Source organism: Ovis canadensis, chromosome 8, assembly GCF_042477335.2.
Source record: "Ovis canadensis isolate MfBH-ARS-UI-01 breed Bighorn chromosome 8, ARS-UI_OviCan_v2, whole genome shotgun sequence".
NCBI lineage: Eukaryota > Metazoa > Chordata > Mammalia > Artiodactyla > Bovidae > Ovis > Ovis canadensis.
Window position 1 is genome coordinate 32,633,609 of NC_091252.1, and position 12,567 is coordinate 32,646,175.

At 36.6% G+C, this 12,567-nt stretch overlaps 1 protein-coding gene and 1 pseudogene across 1 annotated transcript in view; both read left to right on the forward strand.

Annotated features, from left to right (window-relative positions):
* Positions 1-12,567, forward strand: part of FRK (fyn related Src family tyrosine kinase) — a 101,583-nt gene that overhangs the window by 72,947 nt on the left and 16,069 nt on the right. Inside the window, exon 3 of the mRNA XM_069599193.1 lies at positions 9,312-9,475. Within this exon, the coding sequence (XP_069455294.1) occupies positions 9,312-9,475 (164 nt within the window). The remainder of the gene's footprint in view (positions 1-9,311; positions 9,476-12,567) is intronic.
* Positions 7,286-7,440, forward strand: LOC138445449 (U2 spliceosomal RNA; annotated as a pseudogene).

Below are 12,567 nucleotides of genomic sequence, written 5' to 3' on the forward strand. Positions count from 1 at the left end.
GTCTTGCATATGTGGAAACAATGAAAAATGGAAGGAGACAGTATTCTGCTATGAAAATCAATTAGTTAATACATGAGAAGGTCCTTTGTATTTTCCCAAGGAGGTAAACATTCATTTCAAAGTATTTCAGTTATCCTTCATTACATTTCTCCATGACTTTCATCATTCTGTTCGATATGTCTGCTACTTACTGAGATGGGGTGCAAGGAAGGAGAAGACGGATTCAGGGCTTGAGTTCTCCATCACAGAGAAGGCTTCCTGAGAGTTTGGGGTGAGTTTGGTAGGGAAGATAAAGGTGGTATTCTAAAAGTCCTCAAACATTCTCCTAAGAAATCAGTCAATTGTTTCTTGAAAAAAAGAGAAACAAAACAAGAAACAGGAAATAAATTGTTAAAGGTTTCTACTATTTCTACTGTCATTAACAGGACACCCTAGATGACTAGACTTGGATTCCAGCCCTGCAAACTACTAGCAGTTTATTTTGAAATTCGAGGTTGATCAGTAAAAGAGGAATTTAGACTCAGTCATACGTAAAATTTCTTGTCATTCACATATCATGTTTTCCTTTTTTTGATAGACTAGTAGAATTTGCAAAAACTGTCTAGACTAATATTGCTTTTTCCAAGAAATCCCTTATAATTTTAACTTTCTAAGTGGAGCATTAAACCTCTCAGAAACCCCAGAGAACCAGCCTGTTCCAGTGTGGAGCAATTCATTTAATTAGAAATTCTTTCTTATGTTTGGCAGATAATGCCATTTTATTTGATTACATATCATTTCATTTGATTATATATCATTTCATTTGTGAATGTGTTTACTTCTACAAAAGCTTTCAAGTTGGCTTACATTGCTGAAACAGAGCTAAACATAAAAAAATAAGCAAACATTTAAAAAAAAACTGTAAAATACAACTAAACATTAAAAAAGACAAATCAATGAAAAAGAACAGAGAAATAGATCTTGCTGAGCCTCTAATGGGAGATAATTATCACAATTTAGAAATCAGTTTAGCTTGGGGTTCTCTTGCAGTTAAGGCAGAAATGGAACCATATTGTGCTTCTTACTGGGTTATGTGAGAAGAGATGCATTATGATTTTAAGTGTCAAGTTCAAAGAGAAATGAGTTCATAGAGGTCTTTATATAAAGAATATCAAGTATCTTAATAGCCAGTCTTGAATAATGTGTGTGGACATTGTCTCAGGTGGTTAATTATGTTGCCTCTCTATAAAGTGGGGAGCATTATGTGTATGCTTTTAAATTCACTATACTTTTATTACAGTTGGTTTGAAAAAACAGAATGAGTAAAATATTCACAAATCTGCCAATCTAGCACAACTATTATCCTGTTGGAAAATTAAATCATCTTAGCCCTCATGTAATTACGGTTTTCACAAGGAACCTCAGCTGGGTTTCTTCAGCAGGAAAGGACCCCGGGACATAGCAGTAGCCAAATGTATCCTCATGTTTGCAATTTTACTCTTAATTTTTTACCCCACTTATTACACTGAACACATTATATATTTTTCTTGTTACTATATAATTTTTATGATTTTATTTTTAATTCTCAATTTTAAGATTTGCTGCAATTTACCAGTCATTTCATGCTATAAAAATGTTGCATAAATATCCTTACACTTATTGCTTTCCCTGTTTTGGATGATGAACAGTGTTTAGCTTCCCATACAGTGCTTTCATTGAGTTTCAAGTTGGAAATTGGCTCACCTTAGTGGACAGTCTAATAACGAGCCCTTTGCAATATGTAGATGTATTTAGTCTTAAGACTGTTGACAGTGATATTGCTTATTACATTTTCTGTGTTTTTCTTTCTGAGGACTCATGCGAGAAATTTCTCTCATTTCAGTACCAGAAATCATGTGTGTTTTTGAATAAGAATTTATTAATATTTTCTTCAGGGAATCAGGTAACTGAATGGTTTTCCCTCACGGCTGTGAGCTGTCAAAAATGCAGAGAGCCAAATCTTTGGTGCATATCTAGCAAACATGAATGGAATGGAAATCTAAAGAACACCTTACATACAGTATACCAGCCTTGTTTCTGGAGTCGTCATCCTTTTGTTTCCTTTTTGTCCTATTTCCTTCATCCACTTCCCTTAAATTTTATTCTATTTTGATGATTTATGCAAGCTTTTGGAGCTTTCTGGAACAAAGCAGAGATATAACTAAATAAATACATGTAAATACTTGAATTATTTCCTTAGGGTAAGTTTTGAAAAGTAGTGGCTTTCATGTCACATTAAATCTTAACCCAGTGAAAAATTTTCTGTAGGAAACTGAGATAATATAATCCATGGATGTAAATTCCTGGTGATTTATTGCCGATGTAATACTAAGTGAGAAGTTAGAGTCCTGAGAGGAATAAAGAGTCAAATTGTTTCCCAGAGACTTTCTGTGCAATATCAGTTCAGTTCAATTCAGTTCAGTCACCCAGTCATGTCTGACTCTGCGACCCCATGGACTGCAGCACGCCTGTCCATCGCCAACAGGCGATGTTGAGCTTACTCAAAGTTTGAGCTGACTCAAACGTTTACTTACAAGTTTGAACTTACTCAAACTCATGTCCATCGAGTCAGTGATGCCATCCAACCATCTCATCCTCTGTCATCCCCTTCTCCTCCCACCTTCAATCTTTCCTAGCATCGGGGTCTTTTCCAATGAGTCATTTCTTCGCATCCAGTGTCCTAAGTATTAGAGTTTCAGCTTCAGCATCATGTCTCTAGCTCTGTGCAATATCAGAGGCTGCGAATGCTCTTTTCATGTGAAACTGTGGTAGATGTTTTTAAATTAAATTATGATAAAACACTGATTGCTATAATTATGTATTAATTAAAGTGATGCTCATCTTCATATGATATCATAGGTATAAACAACAAAATTGATTATTTTGTTCTGAAAGTTTAAGAGCCAGCTTTGACGGGGGATTAGCCTGCCTTTGTAAGGAATTAGACCATGTAGGTCTTGAGGATAAGACCAGTGGTTTTCTCAAAAATATTCTAAGTATTTGGACAGACATGTGATTCAGGCTCATGGATTTCTATGCTATATAATATGGAAGAGGCAGTTGATTTTTGCCTGTAAGTATAATTGTTTAGATTGTCTTTGACTAAAAAGTATGTCAACGGGTTTCCTGGACCAGTAACAATGCTGGAAGACCTCAGGACTTGAGAGCTATCAGATGTATCCTCAAATAGCTTTTTTCAAAAAATTCTTAGTTCAGTTCAGTTCAGTCGCTCAGTTGTGTCCGACTCTTTGCGACCCCATGAATCGCAGCACGCCAGGCCTCCCTGTCCATCACTAACTCCCGGAGTTCACTCAGACTCACGTCCATCGAGTCAGTGATGCCATCCAGCCATCTCATCCTCGGTCGTCCCCTTCTTCTCCTGCCCCCAATCCCTCCCAGCATCAGAGTCTTTTCCAATGAGTCAACTCTTCACATGAAGTGGCCAAAGTACTGGAGCTTCAGCTTTAGCATCAGTCCTTCCAAAGAAATCCCAGGGCTGATCTCCTTCAGAATGGACTGGTTGGATCTCCTTGCAGTCCAAGGGACTCTCAAGAGTCTTCTCCAACACCACAGTTCAAACGCATCAATTCTTCGGCACTCAGCTTTCTTCACAGTCCAGCTCTCACATGCATACATGACCACAGGAAAAACCATAGCCTTGACTAGAATCCTTAACTGGAGTATAATTGGTTTACAATGTTGTTTTGGCTTCTGCCGTACAACAGCGGGACTCAACCATAAGTATACATATGCCCCGTCCCTCTAGAACCTCCCTCCCGTACCCCACCCTTCAAGTAGCTTTTTTCAGTAAGTTGTTTGAGTCACCTAATATAGATATTCTCTTAAAGAGTCTTCACTTAACCCAACAGTTTAGCAAGTCAGGTAGACTGATGTTCATAGCTCACTGAATATGCCTTGCAGGGAGGCAGGTGACCTTGGGTCACCTGACCATATGCAGTTTTATGCATGAAAAGAGTCAAATCCATTTGTTCTCTTTGGCTTTGGTGGATTTTTTTTTTTCACCAAAAAAGAACATTTCTTCTACATGATGCCACTTTAATATTTTTAGATAGCTGTATCAATACTTTGTTCTTTCAAAACTACTCGTCCTGGAATTCTACTCTGTTTGCTGTAGAACAAAATACAGTGCAAAACGGATGTTTGTTTTGGATTCTGTTTTAATGGGAGCATCCCTGATAGCTCAGTTGGTAAAGAATCCGCCTGAAGTGTAGGAGACCCCAGTTTGATTCCTGGGTCGGGAAGATCTGGGGGAGAAGGGATAGGCTACCCATGCCAGTATTCTTGGGCTTCCCTTGTGGCTCAGCTGGTAACGAATCCGCCTGCAATGCGGGAGACCTGGGTTCGATCCCTGGGTTGGGAAGATCCCCTGGAGGAGGGAAAGCCTACCTAGGCCAGAATACTGGCCTGGAGAATTCCGTGGACTGTATAGCCCATGGGGTCGCAAAGAGTTGGACATGACTGAGCGACTTACACTTTCACTACTTTCACTTCTGTTTTAATGGGGGATTCAGTATAATGACTCAAATATTATTTACTTGCTGGTGTAGAACTATCTTGACATAATTTCTGAAGCAATGGCATAGTAGGTGTTATAGTGAGTGTAATAGTTTTGAAAAGTACAAACCAACCTACTAAAGAGAAACCAAATGAACAGGGGTTTACATGTGTAGAAGTTCTCTCGCATGAATTTATAGCAGTTTCTTTACTTAATATGTTTGGTAGCCACTATGGTCTGTAGTCATTATTGTGCAAAGAGTGGAAAATTTTACTTTGGAAGTGGCTCTCTTTCGTTGACAATGCTATTTGATAATACTGATATTCTAATATAGTACTCACACATTGGACGTTTAGAAATATCTATCATCCTTTGTGAATAATGACACTCAAACTACCCCTGTGGGTATAGATAAGATCATTATTTTCATTTTCTAGATAAGGAAACTGAAATGAAATTCTTTGCCGAGGGTCAAAGAACAAATCACTGGCAGAATAAGATTAGAGGAGTGAGTTCTTGATTTTCAATCATTTGCTCAATCATCTAAGTCACATTGTTTTACTCAGTATGAGAGCAGATTATTATCAGTCAGTAGGAATAAGGCTATGCTCAGATGATGCCAGAAGACCAGCTGAAAAATGAAAATCTGCTCACTCAACCATTTGTTTATCTGCAAAATGCCAAACTGCTCATTATACTGATATTTTTCACTAAGCCTAATAAGTTGTCTTCATGTCTTGCAGACACAGCCTCTAACTTAATGTTTATACTGCACTCTAAAGTTAATTTCTGGAGGCTCTGTCTTTTAAAAACTTAATTTTGGAATATCAGAATTATTTAATATGTTCTGAATATGTTAGTCATGGTAAATTGAGGAAACCTCTTTGAAAGTGTTTTTTGATGAAATATCACTCCTTTGTGCAGTGGTAAACAAACACCTTTTCTAACATGTGAGACTAAAATAAGATCTCACCATTAGGAGAAAACCAGGCTTCCATAACTGCCACCAACTCCTTGTAAATGCATTTGGGCCTGGCATATGGGACTGAAATCATAAGACTGCATCTATATCACATGAATTTCTGCACAATCAGTTACCTTGGTTGTGAAGGTGGCCAAAAAAAAAATATATATATATAATCAGGTGACCAGTGTTATGATCTTTACAGAAGGGCGTGGGCAGAAATAGCTGAATTCTTTCAATGTTCAATAAGCCTTTATTGTACTCTGCATACACACTTACCTGCATCGTGCAATATATCCTAATTCTTGGACATGTTCTGGTAGATAAATCAGTTGACAGGTGAAACATTTTCCCCTGGGTCAAACAGTATACATGCAAGTCAAGATGCAAGCTTGGGATGTCTGGCCTTCTAGTAGCTCAGTTCATTCAACTGTGCTTCTCCTGGGTTTGTTGATGGATGACTCCATTGTATATAGCTAGCCTTGTATGTTTTGCAGTTAAACTACTAAAATACTTTAACTAGTCTGAACTCATAGTAATTCACAATAAGTATGGCATAAGCATTATCATTCACTTATAGCCTATAGAATGTAGAATAGGTTTGGTTCAATAAAAAAGATCACGGTGAACTAGAACAGGAGTAGAAAATTCATTTTTCCTTGGTTCTGAGATCTTCTGAATTCAATCTTTATTAGGAATGGACAATTTATAAATGTGTGGACCCATTACTAACAAATTAAAACCACTTTAAGAAAACAACATGAATTTTGGATTTGATTACTCAGGACTGTAACATTAAAAGTGCTTTCATCCTAACCCAGTGTATTGAATTTACCTTAGGTGGCTTCTGTGATCTAATTTAAAAAAAATATATATGCGTATGTGTATGTATATATATATGCATGTGTGTGTGTATATATATATATATGCATATATATATATATATATATATCTTTTAGTCTTGCCTAGACTGAAAGCTTGAATGAACTACGCATAAATAATCTGTGATGTTGATCAGAGATGAAGTACATATCCTGTGTTATTGCAAAACTTAAAAAATTAGATATAAACATGAATGATTGTCTTTTAATGGTATTTATACACTGGGGTTAGGTTTGTTTTCCTCTATTTAAAAATAAAATTCTGGGGAAGTCTTGACTTCAAAGTATTGACATGTGTAAAATTGTTGCTGTTGTTGTTTAGTTACTAAGGCGTGTCCGACCCTTTGCCACCCCACAGACTGCAGCATGCCAGGCTTCCCTGTCCTTCACTATCTCCGGGAGTTTGCTCAAATTCATGTCTGTTGAATCAGTAATGCTATCTATTTAATTTTACAGCAGACATTTCAGAAGCTTACATTTTATTTCAAATCTAAAAGTTAGTGACATCGTTCATTCAACCAGCAAATATTTGTATTAGTTGTTACTCTGTGTCAGGCTCTAAGTAGGTATTAGTTCATGACACAGAGACCCTGTAATTCACAGAGCCAGCTCTACTGAGATAAATCCACCATCACAATTAACCTGGGTGATGTGAGAGAAAGGAGCTGGAAGGGTACATGCAAGAGGGTGATGGGAGGAGACTGGTTCTGAGGATTTAAATTGAGACCCGAAGAAGATCTGGCTTTTAGACAATTCATGGGAAAACCATTCAAGGGGTATTTAAGGTGAGAATGACTTTTTCTTTTGGTAACGTATAGTTTTCACAATTTGTAGTTTTCTGAAAGGACTACAAAAAGAAATGAGAATTCAGAAAGAGAAAGCAACAGTTATTAGGAATGTTGGAACATCGCTTCTCGGCCTTTTGGCTAAGATCAAGTGTAGGAATGTTGGAACATTAAGGTAGAAACGTTTGGAAATTTTGAAATTTTTTAAAGCCTGCTCTTTTATTTTAATGTTGAAGAAATGGAGGTTCAGTGACATTGCCGTGTTTTGGTTGCATACTAGTTAGAAAATATTGGTTTTTACAGTTGAGAGTTTAAATTTTAAACTATAAATAGTTGGTAAACATTTACTTAGGTTTTCTCTATAATCAGTAGCAATTGCCAAAGCCATATCAATCACTGGGATTTGCATCCCTTGTTGAGAAAATCATGAATATTTTGACCCTTCAGTCATCTGTTGACTTTAGTCTCTGGCTTAGAAGTCACTAGGCCTTTTGTGATGCATTAAAAGATAATTCTTAAGTTTAATTTCCATGTAGTCCATTTTAGTTTGGAGCCAGATATGGTCCATCTTGATTAAAAAATAATTTTTTAATTGGAAAAAATGGTGACGCTTCCTATCACTTCCAGTTAGAGACATATTGCTTTGCTAGACACTTCAGTTATAATTTATGTACTTTTCTTTTTGATAAATGGCAACTGGAATTTTCAGGCCAATGTTTATATAAATTGCAGGTATAATTTATAATGTAGCTACCTACTTCTAATATTTATTATTGCTTTGTGGAGAAATACATTGAGGCTAATATTGTTTACATCTCTCTTTTTTTTTTAGCTTTTTAATCCATATACAGAAATCTGTATAAGCGTAGTTTTATATCCTAATAAAACCCCTCTATCTGGTGATGATTATTTAAGGCAATTAACATTGCCTCAAGAGTTATAGTCAAAGGGAATGGTAACTTGACAGATCAGAGTACAAGAATGTGTTCTAGACACTTAAAAAATTATGATTTAAGAACCTTATGTTATTTTTGGAAGAGCTAAATGTTTGCCTGCCCTCTGCATTTAATATAAAGAACTGAAAGTAAAATATTTTCATGTATGCAGATTATATGATTTTTTCAGTTTTATTGAGGTTTAATTGACAAAAAGATATTTAAGTGTACAACATGATGATTTGAAATACATATACATCATGAAAGGATTCCCTCTCCCTACATCGAGTTAATTAAAATATCTGTCACCTCATATATTTCTCTCTCTTTTTGGTGAGAACATGTGACAATTACTCTCAGCAAATTTCACCTATGTAATATAGTGTTATCCCCTACCATGTTATATACCAGATGTTTAGACCTTATTCATCTTATAGCTGAAATTTTATTCCCTTTTATCAGTTCCTCTCTATTCCTATTCCTCCCATCCCACCCCCAGGCAGCCGTTTGTCTATTTCTATAAGTTCATTTTTTAAAAATTCCACATATAAATGATCCTATGCAGTGTTTGTCTTCCTCTCTCTTATTTTACTTAGCACAGTGGCCTCCAGTTTCATTCATTGTTGCAAATGACAGGATTTCCTTTTTTTTTTTTTTTAAATTTTAAAGGCTAAATAATGTTTTTCTCTGTCTCTCCTTCCTTCCCTTGCTATGTCTATATCTATATATCTATACATAGATTTTGTTTCCTGAGAGCACTTTTATTTCAGTGTCCATGTAATATAATTTAATGGGAGAAAATTGTCCTTTGTCTCTGTACCAGAAAGAACTGTTTCTAAATATCTTTTGTGATTTTATCTTATGGACACTGTGATTTCTGAAACCATTTTCTTCTTTACATTGCTAGAATAATACAGTCACTTTTATAGCTTGTTTTAAACAAGTATACTAAGCCTCAAAGCATAGTATTTTTAGTGCTAACCGTACTCTTTTATTTTTATATTTCCTTTAAAATATGATTTTCCCATTCTTTTTTCCTTTTTATTCTGCTATATGCTTTTGTAAGCCTCCTGAAGGCTTTTCTGAAAGAAAAGTTGAGAAATAAATAGAATTTGTTAAAATTTTATTCTGTGCATGGAACTATCATCATAAAAAAGATAAAATCTCTTTTGCTTTGGCAAGTTTATTAAAAGGACTTATTCTGGGTTCCAGTTTTAGAAGAAGGGGTTGTGAAACACTACAGAATCAGAAGACTGGATGAAGGGGGCTTTTTCCTCAGCCGGAGAAGAACCTTTTCAACATTGAATGAGTTCGTGAGTCACTACACCAAGACAAGTGATGGCCTGTGTGTCAAGCTGGGAAAACCATGCTTAAAGGTGAAATGCTTTCAAGCTGTGTTCCTTACTTTTGAAGTTACTTTTTTGCTTCAGATATTGGAGTTTTTTGTCATATATGCTAGCTCAGAAAAAAAAAAAGGTCATTGAATACGTAAGGCATGGATAGGCAAACGATGGCCTATGAGCCAATACTACCCCACACTTATTAATATTTTTATGAAAGTGTAAAGTGTTAGTTGCTCAGTCGTGCCTATCTCTTTGTGACCCCATGTACTGCGCCCACCAGGCTTCTTTGTCCATGGGATTTTTCCAGGCAAGGATACTGGAGTGGGTTGCCATTTTCTCCTCCAGGGGCTCTTCCCGACCCAGTGATTGAACCCTGATCTCCTTCTCTTCAGGCAGATTCTTTACTGACTGAGCTACCAGGGAAGCCCCAGTATTTTTATAAATAAATTTTATTGGAACGTAGACACACTCATTCATTTATAATCGTCTTTGTCTTTTTGCTAAAATAGCAGAGTTTGGTAGTTGAAACAGAGACTATATGGCTCACTAAATCTAAAATATTTACGACCTCATCCTTTTCAGAAGAAGTTTGCCAAGTCCTGACCTTAAGCAATCACTGAACACAGAAAATATTCATTCTTTGCACTAAGACACTAATTTAATATCCTGATACTGGAGCATTTAATGATATGGCTGGAGGAGAAAAAAGTGCTGGAATATAATTCTTACTTAGATGACCTGTATTCAGTAATATTAACATGAAATGACCAGATTCATTATCCAGTTGTCTGCATATAATTGGTATCATTTAACTGTTTAACAGTTTATTTGGCCTGGTGTTTGGTGGAATGAGATAACATTTATAGAATTTTTATCTACATCTGTCATTAAATTCCATCGTTTGCATGTTTTACCTAAATGTGTTTAAAGTTAGTGGTCAGTCACCTTAACTGTGCAAACCCACAGCTCCTCATCAGAGTTTAGGTCAATGGTATAGCCAGTCCTGTGGTTAATAACTGGATGACTGCTGAAAGCTTCCTGATGGTGCCTGATTAGAATTCTATAGACAAGTAGAAGCAGCAGAATTCTGATCATTATGTAGGGAATTTGTTGAGTTAAATCCTGCCAACTGAATATGCAATTTTGGTGTAAGTATATACATCTTAGGGTATCACAAGTGGCTCAGTGGTAAAGAATCCACCTGCCAGTGCAGGAGACGTGGGTTTGATCCCTAGGTTGGGAAGATCCCCTGGAGGAGGAAAATGTAATCCACTCCAGTATTCTTGCCTAGAAAATCCCATGGACAGAGAATCTTGGTGGGCTGCAATCCATGGTATCGCGAAGAGTCAGACATGACTGAACAGCTGAGCATGCATGCATATACATCTTAGATGGTACAGAAATGACCTCACAAGAATAGCTAACCTTATGATAAGAAACAGCTCACCTGATACCAAGACATGACTTAAAAATACTTAGTTTAACTCATAGTGTTGAATTCAGATAGGGAAAAGATTTACAAAACATAGATGACCTTCTGTGCACTCAAGATGCCGATGACTTAGTGTAGGAAATAAGATAAATGTCTAATGACAGATGACAAGCTAGATTGTGAAGTATGAGGGCAGAAGCCTTGTCTGTTTTGTTTACACAATGAAGCCTAGTTGGTGCTTGAAAAACATGTATTTATTAAGTAAATGAGTGAACAAATAAGTAAATGAAATTGAAAGAAGATGAAATTAATTATGAGAAATTTGATGATACATATGGTAGATGCCATGGATCAGAGAGTTGGGGCAATAACTGTGGATGAGATGGAACTTCATTTGGCCTTGACCCTTGATTTAGGTAGGATACAGAGAGAATGCACACCAGATAAGTGGGAGGGGGACATTGGGGTTTGGGATGGGACCAATGGACAGCAAGGTGCCTGATGTAGCAGGATTTGGGAGGAGAGCAGCTGGATGAGGTAATAGCACAGGTTCTACCCCTATTGCTTTTCATTTTAAAGTAATTGGGTCAACCACTTGTAAAAGAATGAAACTAGATCACTTTCTAACACCATACACAAAAATAAACTCAAAATGGATTAAAGATCTAAATGTAAGACCAGAAACTATAAAACTCCTAGAGGAGAACATAGGCAAACCACTCTCCGACATAAATCACAGCAGGATCCTCTATGACCCACCTCCCAGAATATTGGAAATAAAAGCAAAAATAAATGGGACCTAATTAAATTAAAAGCTTCTGCACAACAAATGAAACTATAAGCAAGGTGAAAAGACAGCCTTCTGAATGGGAGAAAATAATAGCAAATGAAGCAACTGACAAACAACTAATCTCAAAAATATACAAGCAACTCCTGCAGCTCAATTCCACAAAAATAAATGACCCAATCAAAAAATGGGCCAAAGAACTAAATAGACATTTCTCCAAAGAAGACATACAGATGGCTAACAAACACATGAAAAGATGCTCAACATCACTCATTATCAGAGAAATGCAAATCAAAACCACAATGAGGTACCATTTCATGCCAGTCAGAATGGCTGCGATCCAAAAGTCTACAAGCAATAAATGCTGGAGAGGGTGTGGAGAAAAGGGAACCCTCTTACACTGTTGGTGGGAATGCAAACTAGTACAGCCACTATGGAGAACAGTGTAGAGATTCCTTAAAAAACTGGAAACAGAACTGCCTTATGACCCAGCAATCCCACTTCTGGGCATACACACCAAGGAAACCAGAATTGAAAGAGACACGTGTACCCCAATGTTCATTGCAACACTGTTTATAATAGCCAGGACATGGAAGCAACCTAGATGTCCATCAGCAGATGAATGGATAAGAAACCAGTGGTACATATACACAATGGAGTATTACTCAGCCATTAAAAAGAATACATGTGAATCCGTCCTAATGAGGTGGATGAAACTGGAGCCTATTATACAGAGTGAAGTAAGCCAGAAAGAAAAACACCAATATAGTATACTAACGCATATGTATGGAATTTAGAAAGATGGTAACGATAACCCTGTATGCGAGATAGCAAAAGAGACACAGATGTATAGAACAGTCTTTTGGACTCTGCGGGAGAGGGAGAGGGTGGGATGATTTGGGAGAA